The sequence below is a fragment of the Gobio gobio genome (assembly GCF_949357685.1).
Source record: "Gobio gobio genome assembly, chromosome: 2".
NCBI classification, from domain to species: Eukaryota; Metazoa; Chordata; class Actinopteri; order Cypriniformes; family Gobionidae; genus Gobio; species Gobio gobio.
In genome coordinates, this window is record NC_137098.1 from 67267807 (window position 1) to 67280874 (window position 13068).

Here is a 13068-nt window from a genome sequence, read left to right on the forward strand (position 1 = left end):
CTTAGCAGGCGGTCACAGGCTGGAGAAGCTGTTATTGGTTCATTCGTAATCAGACTCGGATTTGTAACGCCAGCTCGCAAAGCCCAACGTCTCAGGGCTATGTGCTTTTCAGACGGGCTCTTGCGCATATATGTGTGTGTGTGTACGGTTATATTCACTGACGATCGAGCGAAATTATACAGAAATAACATTCCAATCAGTCGCAGGTGGATGAGAGAAAAATCATTGTGTTTGTTTCATAAAGACATTTTGCGAGCCCTGGGCGATTGCCACACGCTTTCACTGACAGGGGAGCAGAAGCTCATTAAATATACAAATCTTATCCAATCCTAGCCGTGGGCGTTTACTTCCAAGTCTTCAGTGCGGCACGCCCATCAAAACCGATCGTTTTTCAGAGAGCCTCAAAACCAAGGCAGAAAATAGCCTATTACTTGATGTTTTTGAATGTAAAAACCACACGAACGTCATAAGTTGACCACAGACAACAGTATAAAAAAATTAAAATAGCCAGTTCATGACACCTTTAAACCAGATGTTAACGGTTAGATTGTGTTGGTCATTATGGAAATGATCCGGCTGCATCTGTGTTCTTTAATGTGTGTGTCGTCAGTATATCATGCGCTGAACTTTCCTCTCCCATCGGCGTGTTTATGGTATTTGCCCTGTTTAGTAAATCTGGCCCATAGTGTGTGTGTGTGTGTGTGTGTGTGTGTGTGTGTGTGTGTGTGTGTGTGTGTGTGTGTGTGTGTCAGTGGGCCATCAAGAACATCCAGTATTTAAAAGGATAAATGAATATGATCACCAGGGATTTCAAACTATCTTATCACTTTAACATTTGGGCTGAAAGAATATTAAAGATGTGGGAACGGAAGGCCATCACTTTCATTGTTATCCTCAATTTACATTTAAGAGCAAACTTCATTTACACGTCGAGCAGGAAGATGAATATAATACAGTATAAAATGTTTGAGCAGAGATTATTCTGGGTTCATTCTGACTCTGATGAACTCAAGATGCTTCATGTACTTCTGTCACTGCTGCAAGAAAACTTCATCATCGAGATCTTCAACGTCCTCAACATTTTTTACTTTCAATAGTTTACAATAAAACATTTACAAAATTTAATTATTTTACATTGCATTGAAAGTGTATCTCTCTGTGGGTGAGTTGAGTATTATTGAGTGTTATTGAGTATTATTGAGTGTTATTGTCCTCATAAACTCTCTCTATGATCACATGTACAATCAAGAGACTGTTGAACTACTGTATTCTATCGCCCTTCATAACAGAACACATTATACAACAATATATTATTAACATCGTCACATGACCTCATCACATCGCATGTTTCATTCAGTAATATTTTACACTCTTAAATGATTTAAGAATTATAAATGTTGTACAAACTGCAATTCTGTGATATAAATAGAAAATAACACTCAGTCTACATGTGTCACATGGTGTTTTGGTGTTGGTTCATGTTCATTGTTCCTTGTTCATGTTTTAGTTTATCATGTTCTTGCTTTGTTTTAGTGTCATGTTCACAGTCTTGTCATGCACTTCCTGGTTTTGTCATGTTTCAGTGTCATGTGACTCCCATGCCCTCATGTGGTCTTGTGTCTTGTCCTGTCATTGGTTCATTGTCTCATCACTGTTCACAGGTGTCACTTGTCTTGTCATTAGTCTGTGTGTGTATTTTAGCCCTCATGTTTGCCATGTGTCTTTGTCTCTTATTGATGTTGTAACCTGTTGGTGGTGAGTTTTCTAGTCAAGTCTGTTTTGTTTAGTCATGTTTGTCACAGCCAAGTTTTGTTTGTTGTTTTGCCAAGGTTTTGATTTATGTTAAGCTTTATGTTGAATAAAATAACTGCACTTGGGTCCAACAACTTGCCTCCAGTGGATACTTGTTACAGAATAAGAGACCAACAAGATGGACCCAGCAGTTGCTTTACTGCGTTTACGCCAGAGGAGTCGTCCCCTGGAAAATTATGTTGAGGAGTTTTGTGGACTATCTTGCCAAGTAGAATTTAATGATCAGGCACTCAAGGACATTTTTTATTTTGGACTGAATGAGCACCTAGCTTATTTAATGCCTGAGAGCACTTTGCCGTGGACTCTGGCCCAGTATATTGACTTTGCACTGCAGTTGGGTGGGTCATCTTTTACGGTGGGGACTGTGGAGGATGGGCCCCACAACCCCACAGTACCCACCACAACCCAGCCAGAGTCATCTGCTCCAGCCCACGTCCATGCTCCAGCTCCAGCCCACGTCCATGCTCCAGCCCAAGTCCAGGCTCCGGCCCAAGTCCAGGCTCCAGCCCAAGGCCACGTCCAGGCTCCAGCCCAAGGCCACGTCCAGGCTCCAGCCCAAGGCCACGTCCAGGCTCCAGCCCAAGGCCACGTCCAGGCTCCAGCCCAAGGCCACGTCCAGGCTCCAGCCCAAGGCCACGTCCAGGCTCCAGCCCAAGGCCACGTCCAGGCTCCAGCCCAAGGCCACGTCCAGGCTCCAGCCCAAGGCCACGTCCAGGCTCCAGCCCAAGGCCACGTCCAGGCTCCAGCCCAAGGCCACGTCCAGGCTCCAGCCCAAGGCCACGTCCAGGCTCCAGCCCAAGGCCACGTCCAGGCTCCAGCCCAAGGCCACGTCCAGGCTCCAGCCCAAGGCCACGTCCAGGCTCCAGCCCAAGGCCACGTCCAGGCTCCAGCCCAAGGCCACGTCCAGGCTCCAGCCCAAGGCCACGTCCAGGCTCCAGCCCAAGGCCACGTCCAGGCTCCAGCCCACGGCCCCGTCCAGGCTCCAGCCCACGGCCCCGTCCAGGCTCCAGCCCACGGCCCCGTCCAGGCTCCAGCCCACGGCCCCGTCCAGGCTCCAGCCCACGGCCCCGTCCAGGCTCCAGCCCACGGCCCCGCAGTCCCGCCCAAGAAAATTTTGGGGGGGGGCAGGGGGTACATGGAGGCCATGAAGGCCACGCCTCTGTGGGCCCCTGAACTGCCGTTGCCGCCATGGCCACCCACGCCACAGGGTCCTGGTCCGCCCACGCCACAGGGTCCTGGTCCGCCCACGCCAAAGGGTCCTGGTCCGCCCACGCCACAGGGTCCTGGTCCGCCCACGCCACAGGGTCCGCCCACGCCACAGGGTCCTGGTCCGCCCACGCCACAGGGTCCGCCCACGCCACAGGGTCCGCCCACGCCACAGGGTCCTGGTCCGCCCACGCCACAGGGTCCGCCCACGCCACAGGGTCCAGGTCCGCCCACGCTCCCAGGCCCGTCCAGGTCATGTCTGGGTCCGGTGCCCCTGCACGGGCCTGGCCCACCATCCCTCCCCCAAGACCGCCCCCCAAGACTTTTTGTTTGGACTCTTTGTTATTAGGCCATTGAAGTGTTGGTGTTTGGGCGTCAGGGGCCGCCCATAGAGGGGGGGATCTGTCACATGGTGTTTTGGTGTTGGTTCATGTTCATTGTTCCTTGTTCATGTTTTAGTTTATCATGTTCTTGCTTTGTTTTAGTGTCATGTTCACAGTCTTGTCATGCACTTCCTGGTTTTGTCATGTTTCAGTGTCATGTGACTCCCATGCCCTCATGTGGTCTTGTGTCTTGTCCTGTCATTGGTTCATTGTCTCATCACTGTTCACAGGTGTCACTTGTCTTGTCATTAGTCTGTGTGTGTATTTTAGCCCTCATGTTTGCCATGTGTCTTTGTCTCTTATTGATGTTGTAACCTGTTGGTGGTGAGTTTTCTAGTCAAGTCTGTTTTGTTTAGTCATGTTTGTCACAGCCAAGTTTTGTTTGTTGTTTTGCCAAGGTTTTGATTTATGTTAAGCTTTATGTTGAATAAAATAACTGCACTTGGGTCCAACAACTTGCCTCCAGTGGATACTTGTTACAGAATAAGAGACCAACAAGATGGACCCAGCAGTTGCTTTACTGCGTTTACGCCAGAGGAGTCGTCCCCTGGAAAATTATGTTGAGGAGTTTTGTGGACTATCTTGCCAAGTAGAATTTAATGATCAGGCACTCAAGGACATTTTTTATTTTGGACTGAATGAGCACCTAGCTTATTTAATGCCTGAGAGCACTTTGCCGTGGACTCTGGCCCAGTATATTGACTTTGCACTGCAGTTGGGTGGGTCATCTTTTACGGTGGGGACTGTGGAGGATGGGCCCCACAACCCCACAGTACCCACCACAACCCAGCCAGAGTCATCTGCTCCAGCCCACGTCCATGCTCCAGCTCCAGCCCACGTCCATGCTCCAGCCCAAGTCCAGGCTCCGGCCCAAGTCCAGGCTCCAGCCCAAGGCCACGTCCAGGCTCCAGCCCAAGGCCACGTCCAGGCTCCAGCCCAAGGCCACGTCCAGGCTCCAGCCCAAGGCCACGTCCAGGCTCCAGCCCAAGGCCACGTCCAGGCTCCAGCCCAAGGCCACGTCCAGGCTCCAGCCCAAGGCCACGTCCAGGCTCCAGCCCAAGGCCACGTCCAGGCTCCAGCCCAAGGCCACGTCCAGGCTCCAGCCCAAGGCCACGTCCAGGCTCCAGCCCAAGGCCACGTCCAGGCTCCAGCCCAAGGCCACGTCCAGGCTCCAGCCCAAGGCCACGTCCAGGCTCCAGCCCAAGGCCACGTCCAGGCTCCAGCCCAAGGCCACGTCCAGGCTCCAGCCCAAGGCCACGTCCAGGCTCCAGCCCAAGGCCACGTCCAGGCTCCAGCCCAAGGCCACGTCCAGGCTCCAGCCCACGGCCCCGTCCAGGCTCCAGCCCACGGCCCCGTCCAGGCTCCAGCCCACGGCCCCGTCCAGGCTCCAGCCCACGGCCCCGTCCAGGCTCCAGCCCACGGCCCCGTCCAGGCTCCAGCCCACGGCCCCGTCCAGGCTCCAGCCCACGGCCCCGCAGTCCCGCCCAAGAAAATTTGGGGGGGGGGCAGGGGGTACATGGAGGCCATGAAGGCCACGCCTCTGTGGGCCCCTGAACTGCCGTTGCCGCCATGGCCACCCACGCCACAGGGTCCTGGTCCGCCCACGCCACAGGGTCCTGGTCCGCCCACGCCAAAGGGTCCTGGTCCGCCCACGCCACAGGGTCCTGGTCCGCCCACGCCACAGGGTCCGCCCACGCCACAGGGTCCTGGTCCGCCCACGCCACAGGGTCCGCCCACGCCACAGGGTCCGCCCACGCCACAGGGTCCTGGTCCGCCCACGCCACAGGGTCCGCCCACGCCACAGGGTCCAGGTCCGCCCACGCTCCCAGGCCCGTCCAGGTCATGTCTGGGTCCGGTGCCCCTGCACGGGCCTGGCCCACCATCCCTCCCCCAAGACCGCCCCCCAAGACTTTTTGTTTGGACTCTTTGTTATTAGGCCATTGAAGTGTTGGTGTTTGGGCGTCAGGGGCCGCCCATAGAGGGGGGGATCTGTCACATGGTGTTTTGGTGTTGGTTCATGTTCATTGTTCCTTGTTCATGTTTTAGTTTATCATGTTCTTGCTTTGTTTTAGTGTCATGTTCACAGTCTTGTCATGCACTTCCTGGTTTTGTCATGTTTCAGTGTCATGTGACTCCCATGCCCTCATGTGGTCTTGTGTCTTGTCCTGTCATTGGTTCATTGTCTCATCACTGTTCACAGGTGTCACTTGTCTTGTCATTAGTCTGTGTGTGTATTTTAGCCCTCATGTTTGCCATGTGTCTTTGTCTCTTATTGATGTTGTAACCTGTTGGTGGTGAGTTTTCTAGTCAAGTCTGTTTTGTTTAGTCATGTTTGTCACAGCCAAGTTTTGTTTGTTGTTTTGCCAAGGTTTTGATTTATGTTAAGCTTTATGTTGAATAAAATAACTGCACTTGGGTCCAACAACTTGCCTCCAGTGGATACTTGTTACAACATGTATGTTGTGTATGACACGATATATCCAGTGTTTATCAGTATTTAATTTATCAGAAACTACAAACTATTTTAATGTAATCAATATATACTGCAAGCAAACTAGATCTTTAATTTGTAATACAGTGTTCGTCTCATCAGGTTTTGAGTTGATAACAGTGATCATGAGACTGTGATGCTGTTTCAGTCAATATTTACTCATGTGTGTATTAATACAGAGAGACCAAAACCTGTAGTGAAGGTGAAGCCGGATCAGCCTGTGTTCAGAGGAGAGAGAGTCACTCTCACATGTGACATACAGGGAGGAGACACTGAGTGGACATACAGCTGGATTAGAGATGGACAACCTGTCTATCCATCATCATCATCATCATCATCATCATCATCATCAGAATACAGTTTCACAGCTGCTGAGTCTCTCAGTGGTAAATACACCTGTACAGGACAGATGAAGACTCAACTCTCTGAGCGCAGTGATGCTGTTACACTGACTGTATCAGGTGAGTCTTCATATTCACATCTGTCTAATGATAATCCATATTTCAACACTTATGATCTTCTGTATCAGCCGCATCTGTTCTTATAGAGGACTGAAGAAATTCACTTGTAGTCATTATTGTCTTCAGATGCAGAACTGCACGTCTTGTGTGTGTCGCACATTTATCAGGATACTTTTATAACATCATGTACAGATGTGTGACTTTCCAGTAGAGCTGGGCATCGTTCACAAATGTTAACAAGATTACACATCACCTCAAAACCCTTTGGCTTTATTTGTTGAGTTTGTTTAATGTTGTGACTCATTTAGGGTCTGAGGAAGGAATATATGCCTCTCGCTCAAGAGCACATAAAGCACACAAAGCTCTGGCAGAAGTCGCTGATGATTATGAATGTAAAAATAGCAAAGACACATTTGCAGAGATTAAAGTTCTCCGTCGTTGTGACGGATTTCCATCAGTTGGAAAACATGAGTGGAAAAGAAACTTGTAGTGCATTGCTGCTGTTGTTCTTCCTGCTCAGCTCAATCATATTCAGTCATACCGAAACGGCCGGCTCTTCACCACACATTCACTTCTGATTGGTCAGAGCGCGCGTGTGGTGACGGGAGAGGGGCCGGCTCTCCTTTTTGAGTGGTCTCTTCAAAGATATCTGATTCACTCCCCCAAAACCAGGTGTTTGTGTTGCAAATATTTACAACCCTTTTGTTCTAGTTTCAGTATTTAAGGGAGGAAACAGAGCTGTCAGGAGGGACATTCTGCAGCCAGAACCCCCATGTGGTGCTGGGTCAGTGTCTTTGGGGACACACACACACACCGCATGTATTGTGCCAGACATGATGACTCTGAAATTATTTGTATATTACTTTGCGATTGTGTTTATGTTTTTACGCTGATCAGTTGTGTACCATGGATTCTTGCTTAATTATTTTCTTGTCTGGCCAAAATAAATGTTAATCTTGATTTATTCCGTATCTTTCTGAAATCATTATTCTAGTATGGATCAATGTATACTCCTTTATTACCGCAAAATCTAGGGTTATGATAGATCACACCGATGACGCCACGACTGAAGCATGGAGCGCAGAGTGCGCGATAATCGGATTTCTGACTATCCCTGTATTAGCAAGTTGCAGTTGCAGTGGCTTTCGTGGGTATTACTAAAATTACACTTTTTGTTGAGTGAGCATGTGCAACCACTTAAAGCTACACTGTGTAACTTTTTTTGTTTATTCTTAGCTAAAAACACTTAGTTCTTTCAAAAATATATGTGCTCATTAATGTATATTTACTTCTTTCAAGTAATAAAGTATTCTCGTAAGTTTATAATATGCCATTGAAAATACATACGGGTAAGGGGTTCGAATGCGGGTCGCCATGTTGCCCCTCCATCTTGAAAGTACATCAGCCAAAGAGGGACATACCAGTGAATTCAAGCTTTGCCTTTCGCGTTTTAACACTCGATGGCACCGTGTCGAATGTGGACGAGGTCGAACTGGAAGCGATATTAATCTTGGACTAAATCAGCCACCGTAGGAGTTAAAGCGAAATCGGAATTGAGAGGAAGATAAACTAATATTCACTGGATGGTCATATACCTTTCAACCACTAGATGGGGGGAAATATCACACAGTGTAGCTTTAAAGGTAAAATATTCACTCTGCATCCTCTGACTAATATCAGAAGTAATCATTTTGTGCTCGTGAGCGCGCGGTCCGGATGCGTCTGTTTCTCTGCGATATTGGGTCTCTTGATGAACGAATTTGAAAACTAGGAAGATACAAAAAAAATCAACGATCTAAATTAAATCGCAACTAATCTTAAAATCAGCTGATAAACTCTAAACGTAACACACTTTATGGAGTCAGATAAAATTATTAATGGAGTCAGATTTAAAATGAGATATCAATAAATTAAGAGAACTTCACCAAAATGCTAAAAATGGTTAACACGCAGAATTCCTTTTGACCAAGCCGTTAGAATCCGTTTTTTTAGGCTAATGGATTGAAGTTTACACAGGCAACCACTCACTATCTCAGGATCATCGTGAAGCTATCAAGCCACGCTCTAGCAACCATTTAGAGTTTCCTAGCAACTGTTTAACAAGACCTATATCTCTGCATCAGGACATCATATTGAGATGGCCTTTTGACTCATGTTAGCAAACTGGACTTTCAACATGCTACACAAATGCTAGCAGTGAAGAGCTACATGCTAATAGCAATTAGCTTAAGGTTAAAACATGATAAAAACGAGTAAAAATGTGCTGGCATCATGCTAACAGCATGCCAAAAGTGTTAGCATTATGTTAGCAGCATGTTAATTGTGCTAGCATTATGATAGAAACATGCAGGGATAAGCAGTATTTCAGATACATGTATTTAAAATACATATTTGAAATACAAAATACTATTTTGTATTTTAAAACCTGAGGAAAAAATCTAATATAGATCGTAGCGATGATATAAATTGTGAATCGATGGAACTTTTTCTAAATCGTTTACATAGATAAGCCTATTGGGGTAAGCAAATATATCTGTGCAGCTTTTAGTGGGCAGGAATATTTGGATTGTCGGAGTGGAAAAAGAAGCAAGGGTGAATGAGTTATTGGGTGTGATGTAATTTGTGTTATTTTAACTGCTGCAAAAGGAAATTCAAATTCACACTTGTACGTTGGCAGGCAGTTTTTTTGTGCGTGCTCGGAGACAGAGTGGAACGCTGACAAATAGGCCTAAACTTTTGACTCAAAGGCATTTTTAACACGGCAAGCAGTGGAATCAGCACAGTTGCCGCTTTCTCTTTAGCTTTGCACATAATTTTCATTTTTGGGTGAACTATCCCTTTAAGGAACTATGAATGAACTGCTCAGTGTATTGAGCTAGCTTGCGTGTTGTTTGGATTAGAGTCACTTTTCAAAAGTTGTTACAAGTTGCCAAATAAATTAAAAAAATTCCTAAATTTGTTGCTCTGTGCTTTAAAAAAAAAAAAAAGGTTGCTAGGGTAGTCTAAAAAGTTGATAAATCTAGCAACAAAATTGCTAAGTTGGTAACACTGCGTGCTCTCCGTTGTATAATTCTGTGAAACGACAGAGGGCGACTGTGAGTAATTGTTCTCCAAACCATATTGAGATGGCCTTTTGACTCATGTTAGCAAACTGGACTTTCAACATGCTACACAAATGCTAGCAGTGAAGAGCTACATGCTAATAGCAATTAGCTTAGGGTTAAAACATGATAAAAACAAGTAAAAATGAAAAAATCATCAAAAAGCAGCGATGAGAGCAAGTAGTTTGCTGAATAATTTGTCAAACACCCGTCTTGTGAGAAGTTTGTGAATAAATGGATTTCTTCATATAAACTGATTAGGTTGTGGGTCATTTTGAGGACACGTGAAAAAGTTTAGTACACTTCTTAAACCCTATAACCAAATAATCAAGTTAAACCCAGTACTGAGTTTGAAGTAATGATAGTGATAAAACCAGGGCCGGATTAGGACTCATTTTCAGCCCTCGAGTTTCATGCCTTAGACCGGCCCACTTTAGTTCACGACTGACTATATTAAAATAATGTAATTAAAACCTCAGAATATAAGTCTGCAATAGGCGCACCGTTCTCTACAGCCTTGTAATTCTTTGTATTTTTGAAAATTATTTTGCAAAAACAGTAGCCTAAGTTTTGCTTCACAGTGAAGATTTATTAGAACCGTAAATAACAGGACAGTATCAGAATCTATTTTCTTTAAGAAAAAATAAATATATACAAAATTAAGATTAGAAAATAAAATGTATTGCACTTTCTAATGACAGTAGCATCTCTTTTTCAAGGAAACAGCTGCTTTTCAACTTCAAATATTTTTCACAAATATGAGAACATTAGTTAAAGAATTAAACAAGTATTGCACTGTTATCTGCCTTTTTGCACCTGTATTTAAATCACAATAAAAGCATATTGTAATCTTTAACATATTTGACATGGAAAGCACATTCAAATTAAAGGTCCCGTTTTTCGTGTTTTTTTGAAGCTTTGATTGTGTTTACAGTGTGCAATATAACATGTGTTCATGTTTCACGTGTAAAAAAACACAGTATTTTTCACACAATTTACTTATCTGTATACCGCTGTTTTCACTGTCCTCAAAACGGCTTGAAAGATTTCCCTGTTCTATGAAGTCCCTCCTTCAGAAACACGTAACGAGTTCTGATTGTGCCAGCGGTTCCCGTGTTGTGATTGGACAGCAGCTTAGCGCACGCAGAGCGCACGTTACCGGAAAAGTCCCGCCTTTCACCATAACGGGGATGCATGCGCTCAATGATCTCTAAGTACAGCGTCCCTGGGAAAGCCAAAGGTGACTTGACTCCGGGATGAAAATAACAGCGTCTCGACGACATGGCGACAAACAAACTATACGAACTCAACCGAACGCAACACTTCCTCTTCTCCACGCGGGAGCAACAAGACCACGCCCCCTTTTTCGCGCGTTCTTGTGGGCGGAGGTTAGTCGACATACTGCTCTACTGACGTAATTAAAGCAGGAAATACCAGGATGTAGTCCTAACCGGCCGTTCGCTGTAGGCTTTGAAAGGGAACTTTTGTTAAATAAAATATCTCGCTTGGCATTTAACTTTGAGCTTTATAATTTTACAGGTATTATAAATGCTCTAACAGCAACATTACACACTAACTAAAGTTTGAAAAATGGGATCACGAAGAACAGGACCTTTAAATTGAATTAAATCAAAGCAAATTCAAAATTCAAAATGGTAAAATATGCAGGCTTAATTCATATTACTTTTATCATATTCCCTTTTAATCGTGGGCTTTGTATATTCACTATCATTTGATTAAAATATAATGGGTCACTAGTAACAATTGGGCATAGAAAGTTGTTATATTGTAACTAATGTGATCACTGCAAAAAAAAAAAAAAAAAAAAGCTTCTCTTAGTATTTTTGTCTCGTTTCCAGTCCAAATATCAAAACAAAATTATTACATCAAGATGCATTTACTAAACAAGTATGAAAAACACCTCAAAATTAAGTGATTTTTTGCTTAAAACAATCAATATTATCTACCAATGGTGTAAGAAAAATAATAATAATAATAGTTTTAGATTTAGCTTGTTTTAAGCAACAACAACAACAAAAAATCACTTGTTTTTTAGAGTGTTTTTTCCCCCGAAAACAAGACATAATTTCTTATGCCATTTCACTTGTCTAGTAAATGTATCTTGAATTAAGAATATTTAGATATTTGAACTGGAAACAAGTAAGATACAGTTTTTTTCAGTGATAATGTTTGCTTATTCACACACTATGCTACAAGCAGCTTACCTGTGTCTTTCACAGTGAGAGCATAAGTCTCTTCACAACTGGGTCCTGGCTCTCTTTCTGACACTAAATTAAATTTGTTACATTTATTTCTCACCACAAATATCCCCTTTTTACAAAGCTTTCAAATCAAGTCAAGTCAGTTTCATTAATGTATTGCTGAATCATCAGGTATCATTAATTATCTCAGGGCATTTTTCATTGATCAGGGCTCTTCATTAGTTCTTCTGAATGACAATCATAGCTGCCCATTCTGGTGTGTTGGGCTCATGACTGGAGCTTGGTAACGTTACTGGGCCTTGCTCTTCACTGTTAGCAGCAAACCGGACTAGAGGCGGCTGCTGCTGAAGAGCTACAAGAAAAAGTTTGAGACATGAACGTGGTTTGCAGACAACGTTGTTTTGCACGGTTTCTGGCAAATTGCACTGCTCCTAACTACCTTAACGTTAGCTTACCGGCCTCGTCGTCTTCAAAATGTGCTGCTCAGCTTAGAATATTTGGCCGCGTCAGTTTCCAAAGCTTTCTTCTTTTTTTATTCTGGCCTTTTCAGCGCCGCATTTGCGCTTCATTATCCATTTTTATCTGACTTTTTTTTATTTTGAGCAACTTGCAAGGTGCTGTGTCGGGGGCGGGGCCAGGGAGTCAAAATATAATCACGTCATCATTAACCTGCGGGCTGCACTCTGCGAGAAAATATTAAATAAAAAAGAGTGGGGCTGCGGTAAAATAATAAATAAAAAGAGTGGGCGCGGTAAAATAATAAATAAAAAGAGTGGGGCTGCTGTAAAATAATAAATAAAAAGAGTGGGCGCGGTAAAATAATAAATAAAAAGAGTGGGCGCGGTAAAATAATAAATAAAAAGAGTTGGACTGCGGTAAAATAATAAATAAAAAGAGTGTGCGCGGTAAAATAATAAATAAAAAGAGTGGGGCTGCGGTAAAATAATAAATAAAAAGAGTGGGCGCGGTAAAATAATAAATAAAAAGAGTGGGCGCGGTAAAATAATAAATAAAAAGAGTGGGGCTGCGGTAAAATAATAAATAAAAAGAGTGGGGCTGCGGTAAAATAATAAATAAAAAGAGTTGGACTGCGGTAAAATAATAAATAAAAAAGTGGGGCTGCTGTGAGTGCAGGCAGCTTAGGGACAGCATCCATATTTCAACCCAGTGCCATGACAACAACGGCCCTCGCGACCAAAAAAACAGACCGGCCCACTGGGAATTTTCCCGGTGCTCCCGATTAGCCAATCCGGGCCTGGATAAAACATAATAAAAGTCAAAAATGAGTTGTTGTTTTTTTTTTTGTAGTTTTTTATTTCCTACAGGGCAGGGGAAGGGAAGAGGTATATCAAATGAAAACGAAAGTTTCTAAGCAGTTGTACACATCTAAAT

General features: G+C 44.4%; 1 protein-coding gene across 1 annotated transcript in view; it reads left to right on the forward strand.

Moving 5' to 3' along the window:
- The window catches only part of LOC307120077 (basement membrane-specific heparan sulfate proteoglycan core protein-like), a 335684-nt gene that overhangs the window by 226344 nt on the left and 96272 nt on the right, over positions 1-13068 (forward strand). Inside the window, exon 13 of the mRNA XM_079806937.1 lies at positions 6072-6353. Coding sequence (XP_079663063.1) covers positions 6072-6353 — 282 coding nt within the window. The remainder of the gene's footprint in view (positions 1-6071; positions 6354-13068) is intronic.